Source organism: Dryobates pubescens, chromosome 3, assembly GCF_014839835.1.
Source record: "Dryobates pubescens isolate bDryPub1 chromosome 3, bDryPub1.pri, whole genome shotgun sequence".
NCBI classification, from domain to species: domain Eukaryota; kingdom Metazoa; phylum Chordata; class Aves; order Piciformes; family Picidae; genus Dryobates; species Dryobates pubescens.
In genome coordinates this window covers 12,200,576-12,224,920 of record NC_071614.1, presented here as the reverse complement: position 1 = coordinate 12,224,920, position 24,345 = coordinate 12,200,576, and the positions used below count along the sequence as shown (strand labels likewise).

Below are 24,345 nucleotides of genomic sequence, written 5' to 3'. Positions count from 1 at the left end.
ATTCTATTCTACCCTGGTTTGGCTTTTTACCTTTCCCTCAGGTGAGTTATCTGTAAACTGACAAATCTCATGAAGCCTTCTCAGGGTTGAGAGCTGCAGATGCTGCCAGGGTGCATTGTGTCCTTACCCATGTTCCAGTATAATCAGAATTAGTCCAAAAAAACCCACCCCACAAGAGTTCAAACAAAAGCCTTCTGCTTTTGTCCTTTTCTGGCAAGTGCTGTTTCTATTCTGAGGAAAGCTGACATTAAAAATGGCTGCTGGGGATGTTTGTCAATAGCTCCTGCCAAGAGCAGCCAGGGCTGGGTGACATCAGCACTGAGGGAGGTGTTTGGGAAGCTCATGGTGAGGTTGCAGGGTACAAGATCACCAGAAGAAAACCACACCCCAGAGAGATTCTGCTGCCCCAGTGAGATCAAGCAGCTATTTCCTCAGCAGCAGACACCACAAGTGGCCTCACCCAAACCAAGGGTCCCATCCCCACCACTGATGCCAGCAGGACTGCAGCAGTCTGTCGCTACATGTTTGCTCATCTGGTGGGGACAGGCTGCCAGAGCTGGGGCTGGACAGCCCAGATAAGAGAAGACTCCAGGCAGACCTCGGAGCAGCCTTCCAGCACCTGAAGGGGCCTACAAGAAAGCTGGGGAGGGAGATTTTTACAAGGGCTTGGAGAGACAAGAGGAGGGGCAACAGATTAAAGCTGGCAGAGGGTAGATTTAGACAGGAGATGAGGAAGAAGTTCTTTGCAGTGAGGGTGGTGAGACACTGGCACAGGTTGCCCAGGGAGGCTGTGGCTGCCTCCTCCCTGGAGGTTCTCCAGGCCAGGGTGGCTGGGAGCTTGACCAAGCTGGGCTGGTGGAAGGTATTACCTAGTTGGCACTAGATGATCTTTATGATGCCTTCCAACATAACCCATTCTATGCTTGATGGATTTATTGCATCTTTTCTGTTTGGGAGCCTCTGGCCACCTTTGAAGTTCGCTGAGGCTCCCACCCAGAGAGCCCAGACTTTGAGCTGTAAGAACACACACAGGAAACATTTCCTTTTCATTTCTTCAGGGCTGTTTTGAGAATAGATCTTAAGGCAGTTTTGATCTGAGTACTTCCCTTAAAGTACTTTTTCATTACACACCACTAATGACTTTGATCAACCCCTTTGTATCCTCCCCTCCATGCATCTTTTCCCAGCTGGATCACAGTGAATTGCAGGCAGCAAAACATTTTGTCTTTTGAAGGAACTCTCATGGCTTTGCTATGTTTTTGTTGGCTCTGACTGGTCCCTGCTACAGGACTGGATGTGGTGTTGACTCAAGAGTGAAACCAGCCTCCTATTACAAAATTAACACTTCTGAGGCTGGTTCTCTGCTCCACAAGCTCCACACTGGGCATGCTGTGAATTGTTTATGGAGAGTAGGTGACAGCTGCTCCAACAGCAATTCCAAAGCACACAGGCAGGCTGCAGGCCTATGCTGCCTTCAGGAAAACTCAGCTCTCCTATTTGCTTGGTTTGGTTTCATTTGGGATGCTAACAGGGGTGACCTTATTGCTCTCTACAACTACCTGAAGGGAGGTTGTCAACAGGCAGATGTTGGTCTCTTCTCCCAGGCAAGCAGCACCAGAACAAGAGGACACAGTCTCAGGCTGTGCCAGGGGAGGTTTAGGCTGGAGGTTAGGAGGAAGTTTTACACAGAGAGAATGATCGCCCAAGGGAATGTGCTGCCCAGGGAGGTGGTGGAGTCATCAACACTGGAGGTGTTCAGGAGGAGACTTGATAGGGTGCTTGGTGCCATGGTTGAGTTGATTAGGTGGTGTTGGATGATAGGTTGGACACAATGATCTTGAAGGTCTCTTCCAACCTGGTTTATTCTATTCTATTCTGTTCTATTGAAAGGAAAAAACAGTTGAGCTCCTACACAGACCAGAAGTCAACAGTGAGTTTTATAGCGTGGACATAGCTCCACCCAAAATCCACTTTGGAAAGCATTCCCCCTTGATCAAGCACCACAGAATACAGAATCATAGAATCAAGCAGGTTGGAAAAGACCTCAGAGATCATCAAGTCCAACCTATTACCTAATACCTAACACCTCCTGACACCTAAACCCTGGCTCCAAGTGCCACATCCAAGCCTTTCTTGAACACCTCCAGGGAAGAGACCTCCAAGCTCATCCAGTCCAACCCTCAACTCAGCACTGAAGGGTCAACATTAAACCATGTCCCTAAGCACCAGGTGCACCACACCCCAGGGATGGTGACTCCAGCACTGCCCTGGGCAGACCATTCCAGTGTTTGAGAACTCTTCTAGTGCAGAAACATTTCCTGAGATCCAGCCTGAACCTCCCCTGATGCAGCTTGCATCCATTTCCTCTGTTCCTGTCTTTTGCCACCAAGGAGAAGAGGCTGCCCTCTCCTAGCTCCAACCTCCCTCCAGGGAGCTGCAGAGAGCAGTAAGGTCTCACTCAGCCTCCTCTTCTCCAGCCTGAACTAGAGGCTAAAGCCAATTAGCCCCAAATGACCCTTACTGTTCTATTACAAACAGACACATTGCCATGAACAACTGGAACATGCAAATATTCTCAGCAGTGGACCAGATTTGCTCTCCTTATGAGAGGCCTTAAACACTTCGGCCTTTAGCTGGCAGGAGCTTCTTGGTGGTAGGGAGGTTGTTGGGTTGGTTGGGGTGGGTGGGTGGGTGGGATGGCTGGGTTGGTTTTGGGGGGGTAGGATGGCTGGGTTGGTTGGGGGGTTTGGGTTGGGGTTGTTGAGTTGGTTTGGGGCTGTTGCTTGGTCAGGCTCTTTGGGTTGGTTGATTGGGGTTATTGGGCTGGTCAGTTGGGTTTTTGGGTTGGTTGGTTTGGGGCTGTTTCTTGGTCAGGCTCTTTGGGTTGGTTGATGGGTTTGGGGCTGATTGGTTTGTTGGGATTGTTTGGTTGGTTGTTGAGTTGGTTGGTTGGTTTGGGGCTGCTGCTTGATTGGGCTTTTTGGGTTGGTAGATTGGGGTTGTTGGGCTGGACAGTTGGGGGTTTTGGGTTGGTTTGGTTTGGTGCTGTCTCTTGGTCAAGGTCTTTGGGTTGGTTGATTTTGGTTGGTGGGTTTGGGCTGATTGGTTTGTTGGGGTTGTTTGGGGTGGTGGTTGAGTTGGTTGGTTTGGGGCTGTTGCTTGGTTGGGCTTTTTGGGTCATTTGAGGTTTTTGGGTTGGTTGGTTTGGGGCTGTCTCTTGGTCAGGCTCTTTGGGTTGGTGGTTTGGGGCCGATTGGTTTGTTGGGGTTGTTTGGTTGGTTGTTGAGTTGATTGGTTTGGGGCTGCTGCTTGGTTAGGCTTTTTGGGTTGTTTGATTGGGGTTGTTGGGCTGGTCACTTGGGGATTTTGGGTTGCTTGGTTTGGGGCTGTCTCTTGGTCAGGCTCTTTGGGTCTGTTGATTTGGGTTGTTTGGTTTAGGTTGATTGGTTTGGTTGCTTGCTGAGTTGGTTGGTTTGGGGCTGCTGCTTGGTTGGGTGGGTTTGGGTTGTTTGGTTGGTTTGGGGCTGCTGCTTGGTCGGGCTTTTTGGGTGGCTGGGTTTAGGTTGTTTGGTTGGTTGGGGGCTGCTGCTTGGTTGGGCTTTTTGGGTGGGTGGGTTTGGGTCAGTTGGTTGGTTTGGGGCTGCTGCTTGGTTGGGCTTTTTGGGTGGGTGGGTTTGGGTCAGTTGGTTGGTTGGGGGCTGCTGCTTGGTTGGGCTTTTTGGGTGGGTGGGTTTGGGTTGTTTAGTTGGTTTGGGGCAGCTGCTTGGTTGGGCTTTTTGGGTGGGTGGGTTTGGGTTGTTTGGTTGGTTTGGGGCTGCTGCTTGGTTGGGCTTTTTGGGTGGGTGGGTTTGAGTTGTTTGGTTGGTTGGGGGCTGCTGCTTGGTTGGGCTTTTTGGGTGGGTGGGTTTGGGTTGTTTGGTTGGTTTGGGGCTGCTGCTTGGTTGGGCTTTTTGGGTGGGTGGGTTTGGGTTGTTTGGTTGGTTTGGGGCTGCTGCTTGGTTGGGCTTTTTGGGTGGGTGGGTTTGGGTCAGTTGGATGGTTTGGGGCTGTAGCTGGGTCGAGCTTTCTGGGTTGGTTTATTTGGTTTATTTTTTCCCCCCTCTGCTGGAAGAACTCTGTGTGTTACTCATTGCTACTCTGCTCCTTCCTGTGCAAAATGTAACTAGGGACAAAATGAGGCTATAAACCAAACCTGCTTCTCCCAGAGATACAAACTTAGCACTCCAGTGACACTGCTTACTAGAAAATCTTCTCTTTGTTACACCCCAGGATGCAATCCCCTGGCACTTGCATTTCAGAGGAAGAAGTGGCTTCAGCTGCAACTAAGCTCTTTTATGAGCTTAGAATCAGAGGAAAAAAATAATAAAAACCATAGAATAGTTTAGGCTGGCAAAGACCTTTAAGACCAAGTCCAACTATTAAGCCAAATCTGGGGCTAAACCATGTCCCTCAGCACCACATCCAGAAGGCTTTTAAACACCTCTAGGAATAGGGATTCAACCAACTCCCCCTGGGCAGCCTGTGCCAGTCTTTGAGAGCCCTTTCAGGGAAAAATTTCTTCTAATATCCAACCTAAACCTTATCTGGTACAGCCTAAAGCCATTTCCTCTCATCCTGTCACTTGCTGCTTGGGAGAAGAGACCAACCCCCACCTGGCTCCAACCTCCTCAGGTTGCTGTAGAGAGCAATGAGGTCTCCCCTCAGCCTCCTCTTCTCCACACTCAACACCCCCAGCTCCCTCAGCTGCTCCTCACCAGCTCTGCTCTCCAGACCCTTCCCCAGCTTTGTAACTTCTCCAGTAAAAACCATTGGCTGCCAGAATAAAACCTGGAAGCAGGTTGGATGGAAGTCTAAGGAACACTGAGAGTTTTCCCCAGCCCTAGCTGAAGCAGCCTGGAGTGCCATGTCACTTTTGAGAGTCACTAAACTGTAGGTGGGAGCAAAGACATGAGTCAAACAAGCACAGACCACGTGCTGTCAGCTGCTCTGTGACACATGGCTCCCTCAAAGTGTCTACAGCTCCTGCACTGGCCTGCCTCTAAGAAAGGTGTTGATGTGTGAGGAGCCTCCAGGGATGGTGACTCCACCACCTCCCTGGGCAGCACATCCCAATGGGCAATCTTTCTTGCTGGGAAGAACTTTCTCCTCACCTCCAGCCTAAACCTCCTCTGGCACAGCTTGAGAATGTGTCCTCTTGTTCTGCTGCTGGGTGCCTGGGAGAAGAGACCAACCCCCACCTGGCTACAACCTCCCTTCAGGGAGTTGGAGAGAGCAATGAGGTCTCCCCTGAGCCTCCTCTTCTCCAGGCTAAGCAACCCCAGCTCCCTCAGCCTCTCCTCACAGGGCTGTGCTCCAGACCCCTCCCCAGCTTTGTTGCCCTTCTCTGGACACCTTCCAGCATCTCAACATCTTTCCTAACCTGAGGAGCTCAGAACTGAACACAAGACTCAAGGTGTGGCCTAAGCAGTGCTGAGCACAGGGCACAATGACTTCCCTGCTCCTGCTGGCCACACTCTTCCTGATGAAGGCCAGGATGCCCTTGGATGCCGTCAACAAGTATCAGTGCAGTACAGGTCCAGGAATCAATATTACCCAGCCAGCTTTAGCTTTGTTTGAGGGATGGTGACCCAAAAGGCAGGTATCACTCACCTAAAGGATGAGGGCTCCCAACCTCTGAAGAGTCACCTTGGGCAGCATCCTGATCCAGCACTCAGGGCTGCAAACCCACTGCTGAGAAGGACTGGCTCCATTTGTCCTCTGCCAACTGAGTGTGCTCTGTGCTCACACATGGTCAGCAGGCTAGAAACTTCCCCAGAGCAAGGCCCTTCACTGGCTGAGGGCTCTGCCTGTCTATCAAAGGTCCTTACCTTTCCTATCCCTTCAGTGAGCCTGTGCCTGACCACAGTCACCATGAGGCTGGGCAGTTTGACCCTCAAACTGCTGCAGAAGAGGAGGCACAGGGCACAAGCTGAAACATGGCAGAGTCCCTCTGAACATCCAGAAACACTTCTTACTGTGAGGGTGACTGAGCTCTGGCACAAGCTGCCCAGAGGAGTTGTAGTCTCCATCCCTGGAGGTACTCAAAAGCCATCTGGACATGGTCCTGCACAACTACCCCTAGGTGGCCCTGCCTGAACACAGCAGCTGGACTAGAGAACATCCAAAGGTCCCTGGAGAAGAGGAGGCTCAGGGGAGACCTTATTGCTCTCTCAACTCCCTGAAGGGAGGTTGTAGCCAGGTGGGGGCTGGTCTCTTCTTCCAGGCAGCCAGCACCAGAACAAGAGGACACAGTCTCAAGCTGTGCCAGGGGAGGTTTAGGCTGGAGGTGAGGAGAAAGCTCTTCACAGTAATTGGTCATTGGGATGAGCTGCCCAGGGAGGTGGTAGAGTCATCATTCCTGGAGGTGTTCACAAAAGGCTTGGATGTGGCACTTGGAGCCATGGTTTAGCTGTCAGGAGGTGTTAGGTATTAGGTAAGAGATTGGACTTGATGATCTCTGAGGTCTTTTCCAACCTGGTTGATTCTACGACTATGATTTCTATGATCCTATGAACAGAAAGCTGGATTTCTATACAAGGTATCTGAAGGAGCTTTTCTTGTGGAAGCCACATAGCTCTGGCAGCACAAAACCCTCTGAAGCAGATGAAAAGCTTTCCAGACTCTTTCTGTGACTGAATTGTTTCATTGCTAAGCTAAGGAGCACCCCTACATTGTGATGTTCACCACAGACTTCCTTCAAAGAGGTAAGATTTGAAGTCCTTTGCCACAGACCACACCTCCAGTCCTGGGTTCAGTGGGGAGATTGAGATTGGATGTGAGGAAGAAGTTGTTCCCCATGAGGGTGGTGAGAGCCTGGCACAGGTTGCCCAGGGAGGTGGTGGAAGCCTCCTGCCTGGAGGTGTTTGCAGCCAGGCTAGATGGGGCTGTGAGCAACCTGCTGTAGTGTGAGCTGTCCCTGCACATGGCAGGGGGGTTGGGACTGGCTGAGCCTTGAGGACCCTTCCAACCCTGACACTTCTATGATTCCAAAACATCCCACATGGCAAGCTGCAGGTGATTTAACAAGAGTTTGACAGAAAGCCTTAAGAAACAATGCTTCTGAAACCACCTCACACACAGCATGTGGGCAACAAAGAGTTAAACATCCCATCCCCCTCAGAAGCATGTGATAAGAGCCAGGACTGGACAGGCTACAGGAAATTTGGCTTTCATAAGTGTAGAAATAAGCTTTTTCTAAGAAACTAGCTGCTATCAGCTTGACAAGGAAAAGAAGCATCACAAGCCCCCCTGGGTTCAAGAAATAAAGGTCAGGAAGGAGAATGCATCTCCAGAGAATCCACAGCTACCCAGCTCAGCATCCTGACGTGCTGTGCAGCTGAGGCACAAAACCAGAGCACCCAGACTGGCTGCAGGCAGATCTCTCACAGCCTCACATGCAAAATCCCAGCAAACCAAGTCCACCAGCATGGTGCTGTGCACAGAGTGCAGCCTTCACCCCTGGCCTTTGCTACTTCATTTTTCTCCTGAAGAGTTACTGGCCCTTACCTGACAGTAATTGGCTGGGAGCAAGGAAGTTCTAGAACTGTGATGTTCACAGAATCATAGAATTGTTTGGGTTAGAAAAGCCCCCTAAGATCATCCAGTCAAACATCAACCCAACACCACCATGGCCATTAAACCATGGCCCCAAGTGCCATGGCCACCTTTCTCTTGAACACCTCCAGGGATGGGGACTCCACCACCTCCCTGGGCAGCCTCTGCCAAGCCCTGACCACTCTTGCAGCAAAGAAACTCTTTCCCATGTCCAACCTAACCCTCCCCTGGCACAATTTCAAGTCATTTCATCTCCTATCACCTGACAGTAGGGAGAAGAGCCCAACCCCCTCCTCACTGTAACCTCCTTTCAGGGAATTCAATGAGGTCTCCCCTCAACATCCTCTTTTACAGCCTCAACAACTCCAGCTCCCTCAGCTGCTCCTCACCAGCCCTGTTCTCCAGACCCTTCACCACATTTGCTGCCCTCCTCTGGACTTGCTCCAGCTCCTCAATGTCCTTCTTGGAGTGAGAGACCCAAAACTGAACCCAGCACTCAAGCTGTGGCCTCCCCAGTGCCCAGCACAGGAGGACAATCCCTGCCCTGCTCCTGCTGGCCACACCATCGCTGCTCCAGGCTAGGCTGCTGGTGGCCTTCTTGCCCACCTGGGCACCCCCTGGCTCATCTTCAGCCAGCTGTTAACCAGCACCCCCAGGTCCTTTTCTGCCAGGCAGTTTCCAGCCACTCAGTCCCAGTCCTGGAGTGTCCATGGGGCTGCTGTACCGAAGGGCAGGACCTGGCACATCCACTGCTCCAAAGCACATCAGACACCACAAAGCCAGGACGCTGCCAAGCAGGTGATCACCTCTGTGTGCCATTACAAAGTCACACTGACACCAGAAGAATCAAAGTGTGCAACCCCCCTCAGTCCTGCTTGTTTGCTAAACATGACAGAGAGGAAAACAAACAAGATTGTCACAGCAGTAAGCCGCGAGAACACAGGAAGGAAATTTCCATGTCCCGCGCTTGGGTTTTGTTCCGCTCAGCTCACACAGAGCCCAGGACACTGCCTGTAAAACACAGTCACAGAGAACAGAATTGCTAATCACTGTTTGAGAGGCTTACTATTCACAGACTGCTTTGGCTTGGAAAGGATCTTCAAAGGTCATCTTGTCCAACCCCCCCTGGCAGTCAGCAGGAACACCTCCAACTAGAGCAGGCTGCCCGGGGCCACATCAAGTTTGACCTTCAATGTCTCCATGGATGTGGTCTCAAGCACACCCCTGGGCAACCTGTTCCAGTGTCTCACCACTCTCACTGTGCAGAGCTTCCTCCTGATGTCCTAACTAAATCTGCCCTGCTCCAGTTTCAAACCACTGCCCCCTTGCTGTATCAAACCATCCCATTACATTGGACTGCTGCTTGATGCTTCCCCTCTGCAGCCTCAGCTAAATCACTTTTCTTCAGCTTTGTGCATTCACAACTAACATCCTCAAATGAGTCAGAGACAAGGCCTGGGAACCAAACCCCAGAGTGAGAGCTGCAGAAGCAGAGTGAGAAGGGGGCTCATTTCAAATTAATATGATTTATACTGGGCTTCCCCAGAGGCCCACAGATGGATTCCCAGCTAGTTTACACAGGGCTGCTTAACTACTGCCAACAGAGAAGCCAAAAATAGATAATGATGATAATGATGGTGATAATAATAGTGATGGGGGTAGAGGTGGTAGAGGTGGCATACAAGCCAAGCTTTGAAAAGAGCATTAGTCCACTCTGGAAAGGGTTAAGAACAGGTTACCAGCATGCTTAGAGTTGGATAGCACAGTACAGAGTGGGGACCAGTCGTGTGACCAGCTCTCTCATCAAGTCCTAGAGCTACAAGTCAGCAGCAGTATCCCTGCCACTCTGTCAAAAGATGACAGACTCAAACCTAACAGCAGCTGCAAGGGAGAAGGTTAACCTCTGAAGAGCACACTGTCAAGGAAAATAAAGCCCTGGAACTCTGCTGTACTACAAAGAGCAGTGGCATTCATAGAATCACAGAATCATTAAGGTTGGAAAAGTCCTCCAAGATCATCCAGTCCAACATCAAGCCAACCCCACCATGGCCACTAAACTCTGGCCCCAAGTGCCACGGCCACAGCTCTCTGGAACACCTCCAGGCATGAGGACTCCACCACCTCCCTGGGCAGCCTCTGCCAATCCCTGACCACTCTTGCAGCAAACAAATTGTTCCTAATATCCAATCTAACCCTCCCCTGACACAGCTTGAGACCCTTTCCTCTTGCCCTGTCACTGGAGAAGAACTCAACACTGGTTCACTCCAACCCCCTTTCAGGTAGCTGTAGAGAGCAATAAGGTCTCTCAGCCTCCTCCTCACCATCGTTTGCCCTACAGTAACATCCTGGCATCCTTCTGTGAGCCAGGACCACCTGGCACTCTGAAGCCTTCCCTGTACATCACTTGACCAAGGATCTTACCAACTGCTTCACAATGTAGGTGTTCTGTCACCACACACAGCCCCTTTCTGAACCAGAAAAGCAGCACAAGGTTCTTGTCTTCTTCCTGAGCAGAGTTCCAGCATCTGTTATTTTAACAAGCTTCTGTCTGGGCTGCTGCTGAGCTCCTCTGCCCACTCTGCTAACCTTGGCTGCTCTAGGAAGGTCTATGAAAAACCACAAAAAGAGTTTAATTCTCTAACTCTCTTTAACTCATAACTTTAACTAAGTGGTGGTGAATGGTGCCACATCCAGCTGGCGGCCAGTCACCAGTGGCATCCCCCAGGGATCAGTGCTGGGCCCCATCCTGTTCAATATCTTTATTGATGATCTGGATGAGGGGATTGAGTCAGTCATCAGCAAATTTGCAGATGACACCAAGCTAGGAGCAGATGTTGGTCAGTTAAAGGGCAGAAGGGCTCTGCAGAGGGAACTCGACCGACTGGACAGATGGGCAGAGGCCAACAGGATGGCATTCAACAAATCCAAGTGCCAGGTGCTGCACTTTGGCCACAGCAACCCCAGGCAGAGCTACAGGCTGGGGGCAGAGTGGCTGGAGAGCTCCCAAACAGAGAGGGACCTAGGGGTGCTGATTGACAGCTGCCTGAACATGAGGCAGCAGTGTGCCCAGGTGGCCAAGAAGGCCAATGGCATCCTGGTCTGCATCAGGAATAGTGTGGCCAGCATTGTGCCCTGTGCTCAGCACTGGTTAGGCCACACCTTGAGTCCTGTGTCCAGTTCTGGGCCCCTCAGTTTAAGAAGGACATTGAGAGACTTGAAGGTGTCCAGAGAAGGGCAACAAGGCTGGGGAGAGGCCTTGAGCACAGCCCTGTGAGGAGAGGCTGAGGGAGCTGGGGTTGCTTAGCCTGCAGAAGAGGAAGCTCAGGGGTGACCTCATTGCTGTCTACAACTCCCTGAAGGGAGGTTGTAGCCAGGTGGGGGTTGGTCTCTTCTCCCAGGCAAGCAGTACCAGAACAAGAGGACACAGTCTCAAGCTGCGCCAGGGGAAGTTTAGGCTCAAGGTGAGGCGAAAGTTCTTCACCGAGAGTCATTAGTCATTGGGATGTGCTGCCCAGGGAGGTGGTGGAGTCCCCATCCCTGAAGGTGTTCAAGAGGGGACTGGATGTGGCACTTGGTGCCATGGTTTAGTCATGAGGTCTATGGTGACAGGTTGGACTTGATGATCTTTGAGGTCTCTTCCAACCTTGGTGATACTGTGAACTCCTCTACCTCCTAAATTCCTTGGACTCCCTAAATTGCTTCCTTCCCATAGCACTGATAAGGTCATTGCCTTCACAGACCTGTAGTTCACTTCCCACCTGCAAGGCTGAAGCAGGGTCAGATTAAAAATGAAAACCAAAGCTCCCAAAGGAGGAAAATGATGCCATTTGCAAACATTTGCCTGTCAAGTTCCTCTGATTTGAATACCTCCTCCTCAGAGCTTTAGCACAGATGAAATATGCATGCACACAGAGCACCCAAAAATAAGCACTGCCGGAATGAAGGCATGACCAGAATTGCCAATGCTGCAGCCTGAGAAACAACCTGACCAATGCCTAGCACAGAATCAACCAAGCTGGAAAAGACCTCAGAGATCATCAAGTCCAGCCTATTACCTAATACCCAACACCCCCTGACAACTAACCATGGCTCCAAGTGCCACGTCCAATCCCCTCTTGAACACCTCCAGGGATGGGGACTCCACCACCTCCCTGGGCAGCACATCCCAAGGGCCAATCTCTCTTGCTGGGAAGAACTTTCTCCTCACCTCCAGCCTAAACCTCCCCTGGCACAGCTTGAGACTATGTCCTCTTGTTCTGCTGCTGCTTGCCCGGAAGAAGAGACCAACCCCCACCTGGCTACAACCTCCCTTCAGGGAGTTGTAGAGAGCAAGAAGGTCTCCCTGAGCCTCCTCTTCCCCAGGGAGCTTTGCTCTCTTGCATGCCATGCCCATACATCACTCCACATCACCTGCTGGGCTCCTCTTCTTCCCATTCTTCACCTGGGAACCTGTTTGAGCATAGAGAACCTTCCAATGACCCCTGTTACTTTCAAAATAGATTGGAGCTGCACTAGGTATTTCCAGTACTTTTCTACTCATGTGGTGGAGAGAGAAAGAAATGAAGTCAGAAACTCATACAGTTATAGAATCATAAAATCACAGGACAGCTTAGACTGGAAGGGACCTCATTGATCATTGACACCAGCCCCCCTGCCATGGGCAGGGATGCCTCTCAACTAAACTTGGTTGCTCAAGGCCTCATCCAAGCTGGTCCTGAACTCCCCCATGGGAGGAGGCATCCACAGCCTTCCTGGACAACATATAACAGAGTCTCACCAGCCTCCTACTGAAGGAGGCTTCTTCCTCAGCTCCAGTCTAAACCTATTCTCCCTCAGCTTCAAACCATTCCCCTTTGTCCTATCTCTAGACACCCTCAGGAAAGTCCCTCTGCAGCCTTCCTTCAGGATCCCTTCAGGTCCTGGCAGGCAGCATTAAGTTGCCCCCAGAGCCCTCTCTCCAGGCTGAACACCCCCAGCTCCCTCAGCCTGTGCCCATAGCAGAGCTGCTCCAGCCCTTGGATCATCTTTGTGGCCTCCTCTGGACTTCCTCCAACAACTCAGTGTCCTTCTTACACTGGGGACACCAGAACTGGAGGCAGTATTCAAGGTGGGATCTCACCAGAGCAGAATAAATGGGAAGAATCACCTCCTTTGACCTGCTGGCCACACTCCTCTTGATGCAGCCCAGACAGTAAAGGTTTTCTTGATGCAGACATACCTCAGGTCTCTCAACACCAGACACCTCTTGCTGTGCCCAGTGCAGTTATCAACTGGCTGAGACATGCTCTTCTCCTTCTCTCAAGCCTACAACCTGAACAGTGTTTCAGTTGTTTGGGGCATTGCCTACAGGCCTGGACACACTGAGGTCTTGGCTTCATTTCCATGACTTTCAGGAAGAGCCACAGCAGAGAATGGACAAAGAATTGCTCTGTTGTGCTCCATTGATTGAAAGAAAGAAAAGTAGCTAATAAAAAAATAGGGCTGTCACCTGTTTCTAGGCACAGAGAGGAAACAACAAATACAGGCACTGGCTTCATGGCTTGATGGGCTACAGCCTCTATGGTTCTAGGTCTAGTAAACAGCCAGGCAAGACACAATCCCTTCTGAGACCTAACTGAGAAATCACCAACTGAACCCCTTGCTTATCTTCCCTGATGTTCCTTGAGCCTTGCTTAGCTTCCCTTGCATTCCTTGAGCCCCCTCCCTGGGCCAGGTTAGATGAGGCCTTGAGCAACCTGGTCTAGCTGGAAGTGTCCCTCCCCAAGGCAGGAGGACTGGAACTAGATGATTTTTAAGGTCCCTTCCAACCCAAACCATTCTATAGTTATAGAGGTTAACGTAGCTGGCTACTGGCAGGCCGTAGAAAAGGGACTGCTGATGGACTCCCTGATGGCTCAGGGTGTCCATATCAATAGTCCTCCCACAACTACAGAGTGTCCTTGCTGCTGCCCTCATCTCCACCCTCCCATGGAGAGCCTCATCCAGGAGTCACCTGGGCACAGCCTGCAGGCCCCTTCCCCATGCACAACCCAGGAAGGCAGTAGGTCAGAGTGGCGAGAGCCATGCTCACACAGGTCACCCAGACCACAAAACAGACACACAGCATGACTTAATCTTATTCCTTCAGCGCTATTGCTGTACATTGTCCATTTCAGACACCTTAGAATAGAGCAGAATTAACCAGGCTGGGAAAGACCTTTGACAACGACTTGCTCTCCCAAAGAGCACGAGTGCTTCCCTTCCCAGGAACACCCCTGAGCACATCTAACCCTTGGACATTCCATTTTTCCAGGACACATGCAATAGAGTAAGGCAGTGCCTGAACTGCTGGAGGTCAATGTTTGCTAGTGGGTGCACATTTTTGTCTCCAGCACATCAGTCAGACACACAGAAGATAACACATCACGCCATGGCAAAGGTCACCGGACCCAAGGACTCTGCCCCACAGCGTTCTGACCTTAAAGTTCCTGTAAAACTGAGAAGCTTCGTTTGTTATCACAGAATGCCAGGTCAGAAGGGAGCACAAGGATCATCTGTTAGGAATATCCCAACTTAGCTGAACATAAAACTCATTTCAACCAAGAAATGAAGAAACCTTTCCTCAATCCCATATCTCATCTGTTAAGGATGGGGTTTTTTTCATCAGCTTGTAAGCAAATCCCCTCTTAAGAAGGAAAAAAAACCCAAACCCACCAACAAAAAAGCCACAAGCAACCACCTAGAAATAATGACACCACCTACAAACAAAGAAAGGAGATCAAAGCCATGAACAGACTACAAATGAAGTCATCTTACAACTGCTACTTGTTCTAAACTTAGGCTACACGAGCTCTTAATTTACTCTTAAATATAACCTTTGACAGTAAAAGTGAAACTCAGGCGAGATAGTCATCAGCACACTTTATTTAGGGCTGGTTACTGAAGAGGCAAGCTTTGAAACGATAAAGATACAGCTTCAAAATGCCTTTGCTGTCAGTTTCATACAGCTTCAGAACACGCTGAGAATTGAAGAGAAATTTTACACTCACCTAGAAAACCTCACAGGGCAAAGAGCCTGAGGTTCAACTTCTACAACTGTATAGAAACGCTCCAGAAGGTAAACCCAGCCGTATCCAAGTGCTTTTGGAACGCAGGCTCTGCTGCCCGCTAGGAGTGGTTCAGGGCAGCCCTGCTCCGGGGCTGCACTTCCTCACCTTGTGCCAAAGTCACTGCAGACAACGCTCCGAGTCGCACCAGCTCCGCACGGCCGCCTCGATGAACACTCGCCCTAACCCACCCAACGATCTTCATTTTGCCCTCTCGTTTGAATTGTTCGCCAAAAAGTATCGGCGCACAGCGCTCCCTTCTCTCCGCCTGACACCGAAGGGTTCTCCCAATGTCACCGAGCAAAACCAGACCGCACAACCCACCCCAAACCCCCGAGCCCAGCCCCCGGGCACCCCACGTACCGCGGAACCGAATCGGGGCAGGCAGCCGCTCCGACAGCTGGGCTGGAAGAGCCGCTCCGGGTTGCAGCAGTAGCGGGAGCGGCCGGACCGGGCCGGGCCCCTTCCCGTCGCAGCGCACCGCGGACTGGGGCGGATGCCCCGGCGCAGGGCGGGGAGAGGCGCCCGCCCCGCGCAGCTCCGCGCCCCGCCGGAGCCAACGGCTCCCGCCGAGCGCCGAGGGCGGGGAGAGGGCGGAGGGAAGCAGCCCGCAGCGGCGGGGCGGCAGGAAGGCTCCCGGGGCGGCTAAAAATGGCCCTGTAGGCCGAGCGCTCCCGCCTTGCGCCCCCCCACACCCGCCGCCGGGGCAGGGGCGGCTGCCGGCCGCTGACGGACTGCGGGCGGAGCGGAGCCGCCCCGGAGCCCGCCCCGCGCGGAGCCCCGCCGCAGCGCCTGCATGCGGGAAGCTCCCCGCAGCCCTCGCACCTCCCCACACCCTGCGGAGCGGGGAGGTCACGGCTTCTCCGGAGCCGGCATGGCCACCGCCGCGGCCCCGCCGCTCCCCTGCGGAGCCGGCATCGCCACCGCCCCGCCGCTCCCCTGCGGAGCCGGCATCGCCACCGCCGCGGCCCCGCAGCTCCCCTCCGGAGCCGGCATCGCCACCGCCCCGCAGCTCCCCTCCGGAGCCGGCATGGCCACCGCCGCGGCCCCGCCGCTCCCCTCCGGAGCCGGCATGGCCACCGCCGCGGCCCCGCCACTCCCCTCCGGAGCCGGCATCGCCACCGCCGCGGCTCCGCAGCTCCCTTCCGGAGCCAGCGCTGGAATCGCCGCCGCTCCACAGCTCTCCTCCGGAGCCGGCGGCCGCAGCGGCCACGGCGCCTCTCCGCCGTGCAAGGACAGCGGTCGTGCTCCCCCGCCGCCGCTGGGAAGCGCCGCCGCTGCCATTGACACCGCGCACACCGAGCCCTGCACCGGAGGAGACGTGGAGCTGGAGAAACGGAGAAGCAGCAGAGATGGAGTCTGGGGAGACCGGACTCCTGCCCCATTCGTAATGCAAGAGGAATAGAGACAGATGGCCTGAGGTTGCATCAGGGGAGGTTGAGGCTGGACATTAGATGAAACTTCTTCCCTGGAAGGGTTCTCAGTAACTGGTACAGGCTGCCCCTGGAGGAGGTTAAATCCCCATCCCTGGAGGTGTTTCAGAAAGGCAGAGACATGGTGCCATGGTTTAGCACAAGACTTAGCAAAACAGTAGTTGGACTCTATGATCTTAAAGGTCTTCTCCAACCCCAAATGACTCAGTGATTCTGTGATTCTATGAACCCTCATCCCTCTTCCTCTTTAGTACTCTACCAGCAGTGCCAATTCACACAGCACAGAGCTGCTCTGTAAAAGGCAGAAAGTGTCCCCAGCGTGGTTATCCCTGCTGAGGGCTGCAGCCCCTCCTCCTCAGTCAAGCAGTGGCTTCTGGTAGGGTGACAGTTTGAATGAGAGGGTAAAGAAATCTCCTTCAAGAGGCAAGACAGAAGGCACCAGGATGCAGAAAAACACAGGTCCTAGAAAGAACTGGATTTCGTGGGACACACACAATGCATTTGAAAGGTACTAAGGAACAATGGATTCCCCTCTGCTCAGAGTAAATCACAGAACGGTTTGGGGTGGAAGGGATGTTAAAGATCAGCTAGTTTCAAGCTCCTGCCCTGGGCAGGAACACCTCCCACCAGCCCAGGTTGCTCAGGGCCCTGTCCAACCCAGCCTTAGAACATTTCCAGGCCTGGAGCCTCCGCAGCTTCTCTGGGCAATCTATTTCAGTGTCTCACCACCCTCATGGGGAAGAATTGCTCCTTAATGGCCAATGGAAATGCAGCTTCCTCCAGTCTGAAGCCATCCCTCCTCACCCTGTCACTCCATGCTTCTGTCAAAAGTCCCTCCCTAGCTCCCCTGGAGCCCCCTTCAAATCCTGGAAGGCTGCTCTAAGGTCTCCCTGCAGCCTTCTCTTCTCCAAGCTGAACAGCCCCAACCCTCTCAGCCTGTCTCCAGAGCAGAGGAGCTCCAGCTCTCAAGTAATTTTCATAGCCTCCTCTGGACATGCTCTTAACAGTTCCACATCCTTCTTGTGTTGGAGACTTCAGAATGGGACACAGCACTCCAGGTGGGGTCTCAGCAGAGCAGAGGAGCAGAATCCCCTCCCTCCACCTGCTGCCCACACTACTGGGGATCAGCCCAGGACATGGCTGGATCTGGGCTGGCAGTGCATGGTGCTGGCTCATGTTGAGCTTCTCCTCACCCAGCACCTTTGAGTCCCTCCCCTCAGCACTGCTCTCTGTCCATTCTCCACCCAGTCTGGACTTGTGCTTGGGACTGCCCTGACCCAGGTGCAGGGTCTGTGTTAAACTTCATGAGATCAGTGTGGTCCTACCTCACAAGCCTGTCAAGGGCGTACAAGGGCATCACTGTACAACCACCTACAATCCATCTGACAACCAATGAAGCCTGGAGATGACAGGCAGGAAAGAAGCTTTGAACTTACACCTGTAGAGTTACTCTTCCTCCAGGTCCTGTGGCAGTCTTAGCTTGAATCAGTGATTGCCAAAGCAGAGCATCCACGGCAGTTGTTCTAAAGCACTTACAAACCCCGAGCCTTCAGTTCATCATGGGGATCATGATCAGGAGACAAACAAACCCTAGGGTGTTTTCAGAGTATTTTAAGTAAGTGCTTTTAGAGTTCTGCTTTACTGCTCAACACACTTGGCAGGGATGTGAAAGCATTTAATTGGAGTCCTATCAGTGGCTCATGCAGTGCCAACAGATCTATCATCTAGAAACCAACACTGAATGGAGGAGAATGAGGCTTGCAGGAGACACTAACCCCAAATGCTGTGGGTCTGAGAAGAGCAATGCTGAAGGCAGCATGTTTTGGAAAGACTCAGGTTTTCAGAATCAGTTGCTGCTCTAATTTTCCCTTAGTTGCTTCTGGCATCTTTCAAAGCCTGCAATTCTAATTCCAGAATTGCAGCAAAGTTTAAAAATACCAAGAGACAAACCTCTCCAGGATCACATCTTCTCCCTGTCATGACTTCATTTAGCTATGTTGGAAACTCAAGTTCACACCTCAGCCTACCCTCTCAGTGCCCAAATCAAAATAAGGCCTCTACAACACCTACTGAGACTGCTGAAGTTCAAGTCAGGTGAAATTACAATCCCACCATATGCTTTGCCATACTCCACTCTGGAAAGCTATTTTAGTCTGGCTTGAAGCAAGATGCCAGCACAATTAAGGGATGCTAACTAACACCACACACCCACTGCTGTAACAATTTCCCATCTCAGCCACAAATGGAACTGGAAACTTTCACACTAGGTTTTCTTGAGGGAAGAAACTCCATGTAAAAAAGCAATGGTTGGTCCACTGGTACAGCTCCACTCAAGGAAGAGACAAAAGGCTTGAAAAGCAGCATGCCCAGCACAGGGAGTGAGGGGATTCTGCCCCTCTGCTCTGCTCAGACCCCACCTGCAGCACTGTGCCCAGTTCTGGTGCCCCCGGCCAAGGAAGGACATGGAAGTGTTGGAGAGGGTCCAGAGGAGGCCAAAGATGATCAGAGGGCTGGAGAAGCTCCCCTGTGGGGTCAGGCTAAGAGAGCTGGGGCTGCTCACCCCAGAGAAGGCTCCAGGGAGACCTTAGAGCAGCATTCCAGTGCCTGAAGGAGGCTACAGGAGAGCTGGGGAGGGACTTTTGATAAGGGCTGGGAGTAACAGGACAAGGGACAATGGCTTTGAGATGGGAGAAGGGAGATTGAGACTGGAGATTAGGAAGAAATTCTTTGCAATGAGGGTGGTGAGAGACTGAAAGAGGTTGCCCAGGGAGGCTGTGGCTGCCTTCTCCCTGGAGGTGTTCAAGGCCAGGCTGGATGAGGCCTTGAGCAAGCTGGGCTGGTGGGAGGTGTCCCTGCCCATGGCAGGGGGGTTGGAATCAGATGATCTTTAAGGTCCCTTCAAACCCAAACCATTCTATGAACCTGTGAAGTTCAAAAGTCTTGTGACTACAGACAAAAAGGCTTGGAAAGGAATAAAAATGTATTTAAAAAGAAGTATCCTAAACCAAAGCTAAAGCAATGGAATCCCTGTTTGCAGCTCACTGTTAAATAACTGGAAGACAAAGAGCATCAACATAACCTTCATCTGAAACAGCTTTCTGAGGACAAGAGCCTGAGGGATTACTGCTACCACAACAAGGCAAATTTATTCCATCATACTAGGCTGTCTTCAAAGGGAGGAGAGAAATACCAGATCTCCTACCCCAGGAGCTAATGAGTTTGACAGATGGAACCATAGAATTGTTTTGGTTGGAAAAGTCCTTTAAGATCCAGTCCAACCATTCTCTAACTCTACCAAGGCTGGTGCTAAACCATGGCCCTCAGCACCACATCTCTGCCCCTTTGAAACACCTCCAAGGATGGAGAACACCTTCAGGGAAAAAAAAATTTTCCTTATCTCCAACCTAAGCCTCCCCTGGCACAATCCCAGGCCATTCCCTCTCCTTCCAGCACCTGAGACTAAGGAGCAGAGCCCAACCCCCAGCTCACTGCAGCTTCCTCTCAGAGAGCTGTAGAGAGCAATGAGGTCTCCCTCAGCCTCCTCTTCTCCACATTCAACACCCCCAGCTCCCTCAGCTGCTCCTCCCCAGCCCTCTTCTCCAGACCCTTCCCCACCTTTGCTGCCCTCCTCTGGACCTGCTCCAGACCCTCAGTGTCCTTCCTGGAGTGAGAGGCCCAAACCTGAACCCAGGACTTGAGGTGTGGCCTCACCAGTGACCAGTACAGGGGATGGTCACCTCCCTGCTCCTGCTGGCCACACCACTGTTGATCCAGGCCAGGCTGCTGGTGGCCTTCTTGGCCACCTAGTCCCACGCTGGCTCCTGTTCAGCTGCTGTCAACCAACACCCCCAGGTCCTCCTCTGCTGGGCAGCTTTCCAGCCACAATATACTCCCAAATGGAAGCATTAAGCTTAACACCATAGAAGATATTTGTCAGAGGGAAAGCCAGAAGTTCAATAGCTGGCATTCACACACCCACTGAGCACATGGGCTGATGAACACACTCAGAAGCAGCACTGTTCAACACTTGAGTTAGCCAGCACCAAAAAAAGATTAATTTTTAACCTCCATATAAGCAAAGCAACTGCTTTAGGAATCCAAACATTCAGTTTAACATCAGAAGCAGTCGTTTAGAAGCAAGGCCCAGACCTCTTCTGAACACTTGAGCACCAAGATGTCTTTGTGGAGGAACTGAGCTCCATTTTCCTCCAGCAGCATGCAAGAGGACAGCTTACCAACAATACCAAGTGCTGTGGGGGTGTGCATTTATTTTTGGGACAGGTAAGCAAGGAAACAACAAAATATCTTAAGCTACCCAGACCCCTTATGGAGCCACACAACAGTACTTACCCCTTCTTGCCTTCTGAAGAGGTCAAGGCAGTCAGCCAGGGCCTCACATGTTTCCTGGGATATTTCAGAGACCATGTCAACTTTTTGCAGGAGGGGAGGAGATATTCCTAAAAGCACAAAGCAGGAGCAGTGTGAAGGGGATATTTTCAGCTACAGGATTCTGGTAATTCTGTTTTCCTCAGGGAGGTTCTGGATGCTCCCTCCCTGGAGGTGTCCAAGGCCAGGCTGGATGAGGCCTTGAGCAAGCTTGGCTGGTGGGAGGTGTCCCTGCCCATGGGATGATCTAGATGATCTTTAAGGTCCCTTCCAACCCAAACCATTCTATGATGCTGTAGGAAGGCTGCTGCAGTGCAAGATCTGTGTGAGGAAAGGATGAGCAAAAGCAGCACTGAGGGAACAGAAGTTCTTTCTTTTTCATCCTCTCAGCATGGCTTAGAAAGCAGAGGTAGAAAGCCATGGCAGCACTGGGAGAGCTACTAACAATAACCTCCTTTTAACCATTTCTGAAGTTTAAAAGGCTGAGATTTGCCAGGTGACAGAGTTCAAATGCAGTGCAGCATCCTTTGGGTTAGTACAGGTTACAAGGAGAAAGGGAGCTTTGGTTGCCATCTGTTGTGGTGTTGGATAGAAGAGAAAAAGCTCACCACAGGGCAGCTGAGGGTGTAGGGTGGAAAAACAGAGGGGATAACAAAGACACCAATCAATAAATGTGGAAGAAAAGTCACAGATTCATGGAATGGTTTGGGTTGGAAGGGACCTCAAAGCTCATCCAGTTCCAACCCCCTACCATGGGCAGGGACACCTCCCACCAGCCCAGCTTGCTCAAGGCCTCATCTGACCTGGCCTTGAACACCTCCAGGGAGGAGGCAGCCACAGCCTCCCTGGGCAACCTGTGCCAGAGTCTCACCACCCTCACTGCAAAGAATTTCTTCCTCACCTCCAGTGTCAGTCTTCCCTCTTCCAGCCCCAAGTCATTGCTCCACATCCTATCATGACAAGCCTTTGGCAAAAGTCCCTCCCCAGCTTTCCTGTAGCCCCCTTAAGGTCCTGGAAACCTTTCTCTTTTCTTCTGGAGATCTTTTCATGAACTCCTCTTCTGGATAAACAGAAGCAATGCCACCTCACATCCTGACTGCTATGACTAAGAATGAACTATGTGTCTAGAACTAGCAGGAAACTAAGATAACTCCAAAGCAGCTCCTGAAAATCATTTAAGGTTTGAGTTCATCTTTAGAGTTTCCTGTTGTGCTGCAGTCCCTAAGGAGTCAAGCAAGCCCTTCTCCCAGGATTTTAACAGCAGCAAGTGTGCATTCAGCTGTCACCATTTAGTGACAGAGGTGCTTCAGGCTGATGTCACACCAATAAACAATAAGAGGCCCAGCAGTGACAGCTGTTGAATTAGTTTTGCAGCTTACACTGCCTGTGCAGGACAAGATACAGACACAGCCACACACTAATTGGTGTCTTTGACACCAAAGCTCACAAGTGACTGGAATTAGGAGTCTCTACTTAGCAGCAGCTAATCAAGCTTGCTCCTCTGGAAGGAGGGGCAGCACACTGAGCACAGAAGACTTCCTTATTTGTCATGAATCATCTGGATAAATCTCAAGGTAGCTCTGTTTAGAGCAGCATGGTGAGGCAGAGAGAATTTTAAACATCAGTCCCCAGAAAGCTGGTTTTTATATCACTCAAAAGCATTCAGGAGAAGTAAAACCACAGAATCGTTTTGGTTGGAAAGGACCTTTAAGATTGAGTCCAACCATTCTCTCACCCCACCAAGGCTCCTCCAAGTGCCAGGTTCTACACATTGGCCACAGCAACCCCAGGCAGTGCTACAGGCTGGGGGCAGAGTGGCTGCGAGCAACCAGACAGAAAGGGACCTGGGGGTACTGGTTGATAGTAGGCTGAACATGAGCCTGCAGTGTGCCCAGGCAGCCAAGAAGGCCAATGGCATCCTGGCCTGCATCAGGACAGTGTGGCCAGCAGGAGCAGGAAGGTCATTGTGCCCCTGTACACCGCACTGGTTAGGCCACACCTTGAGTCCTGTGTCCAGTTCTGGGCTCCTCAGGTTAGGAAAGATGTTGAGCTGCTGGAAGGTGTCCAGAGAAGGGCAAGAAAGCTGGGGAGGGGTCTGGAGCACAGCCCTGTGAGGAGAGGCTGAGGGAGCTGGGGTTGCTTAGCCTGGAGAAGAGGAGGCTCAGGGGAGACCTTCTTGCTGTCTGCAACTCCCTGAAGGGAGGTTGTAGCCAGGTGGGGGTTGGTCTCTTCTCCCAAGCATGCAGCACCAGAACAAGAGGACAGAGTCTCAAGCTGTGCCAGGGGAGGTTTAGGCTGGAGGTAAGGAAGAAATTCTTCCCAGCAAGAGAGACTGGCCATTGGGATGTGCTGCCCAGGGAGGTGGTGGAGTCACCATCACTGGAAGTGTTTAGGAGGAGACTTGATGGGGTGCTTGGTGCCATGGTTTGGTTGATCAGCTGGTGATGGATGATGGATTGGATGTGATGATCTTGAAGGTCTCTTCCAACCAGGTGTTACTCTTTTCTAAGGCTGGGGCTAAACCATGGCCCTCAGCAACCCCATTTGCCTCTGAAACACCTCCAGGAATTCAACCACCTCCCCGGGCAGCCTGTGCCAGTCTTAGAGCCCCTTTAATTAAGGGAAGAAGTTTCTTCTTGTCTCCAACCTAACTCTCCCCTGGCACAATTCCAGGCCATTTCCTCTCCTCCTACTACCAGATACTAGAGAGAAGAGCCCAACCTCCACCTCACTGCAACCTCCTCTCAGGGAGCTGTAGAGAGCAATGAGGTCTCCCTCAGCCTCCTCTTCCCCACGCTCAACCACCTCAGGTCTCTCTGCAGCTCCTCACGAGGTACCTAAAGGCAGCTTGACTGCCTTTACAGCCAATGATAACATTTCTTTTCAATCAGCAACCTCTTTCCCTCTGAAACCTTAATTCTTAGCAGTCACTATGTTACTTTATTTGAATCTTCTCTTTTTTTTTCCAGTGAGGGAAAGTGTCCTTTATTTCCAGCTCCTGGAATTAAAGCATGGGCTGCTAAAAAGGAAAACTTAGTTGCCTGGGAACAAACTGCACTTGAGAAGAGTAAAAAAATGTTACCTTTTGTAGCATCCAAAGATTTAACCATTGTGAGAAAGTCTGAAATCTCTCTACTGAGCCTTTGCTGGCATGCTTGTGCTTTCTGAAAGACAGCAAGGAGAGCTAGGTGAGAAGTGCCTTGTGCTGAGGGAAGCCAATGTTCATCCTCTTAACTGCACTGAGTTGTTGTGGGAGTTTTAGGCTATGCCTTTAAAATGCTTTTCCCACAGATTTTGAGCAGAAAAGTAGTAAAATGCAAATAAATCACTCTTGAGGGTGAAAAGGGAAACAAAGATCATTCCAAACAATTCTAAGTGTGGCCTTCCAGTATCTGAAGGGGGCTACAAGAAGGCTGGGGAGGGACTGCTCAGGCAGTGATAGGACCAGGGGGAATGGAATGAAGCTGGAGGTGGGGAGATTCAGGCTGGAGGTGAGGAGATTCAGGCTGGAGGTGAGGAGGAAGTTCTTCCCCATGAGAGTGGTGAAGCCCTAGAATGTGTTGTCCAGGGAGGTGGTTGAGGCCCTGACTGATACTATGATACTATGAATTCCACTGGAGATATCTACTTACCATAAGATTGGTTGTACCAAAACAATCTTCTCTCCTTGCCTCTTTGCTCTGGACACTAACTGGCTTCTGCTTGACATTGTCTGCACTGTTTTGGTTAAGTCTAACAGCAACTTGGAATCATAGAATCAGCCAGGGTTGGAAGGGACCACAAGGATCATCTAGCTCCAACCCCTCTGCCGTGGGCAGGGACACCCCACACTAGATCAGGCTGGCCAG

General features: G+C 51.6%; 1 protein-coding gene across 2 annotated transcripts in view; it reads right to left on the bottom strand.

The window, feature by feature from the left end:
* Positions 1-24,345, bottom strand: part of OSBPL1A (oxysterol binding protein like 1A) — a 113,680-nt gene that overhangs the window by 54,901 nt on the left and 34,434 nt on the right. Inside the window, exons 14-15 of one of the 2 annotated variants that reach the window (XM_054179673.1) lie at positions 23,580-23,661; positions 20,462-20,568 (exon numbers count right to left, since the gene is read on the bottom strand). In XM_054179673.1, coding sequence (XP_054035648.1) covers positions 20,462-20,568; positions 23,580-23,661 — 189 coding nt within the window. Of the gene's footprint in view, positions 1-15,041; positions 15,321-20,461; positions 20,569-23,579; positions 23,662-24,345 lie in introns of those variants that run through there. The other variant, XM_054179672.1, reaches the window with a different exon arrangement.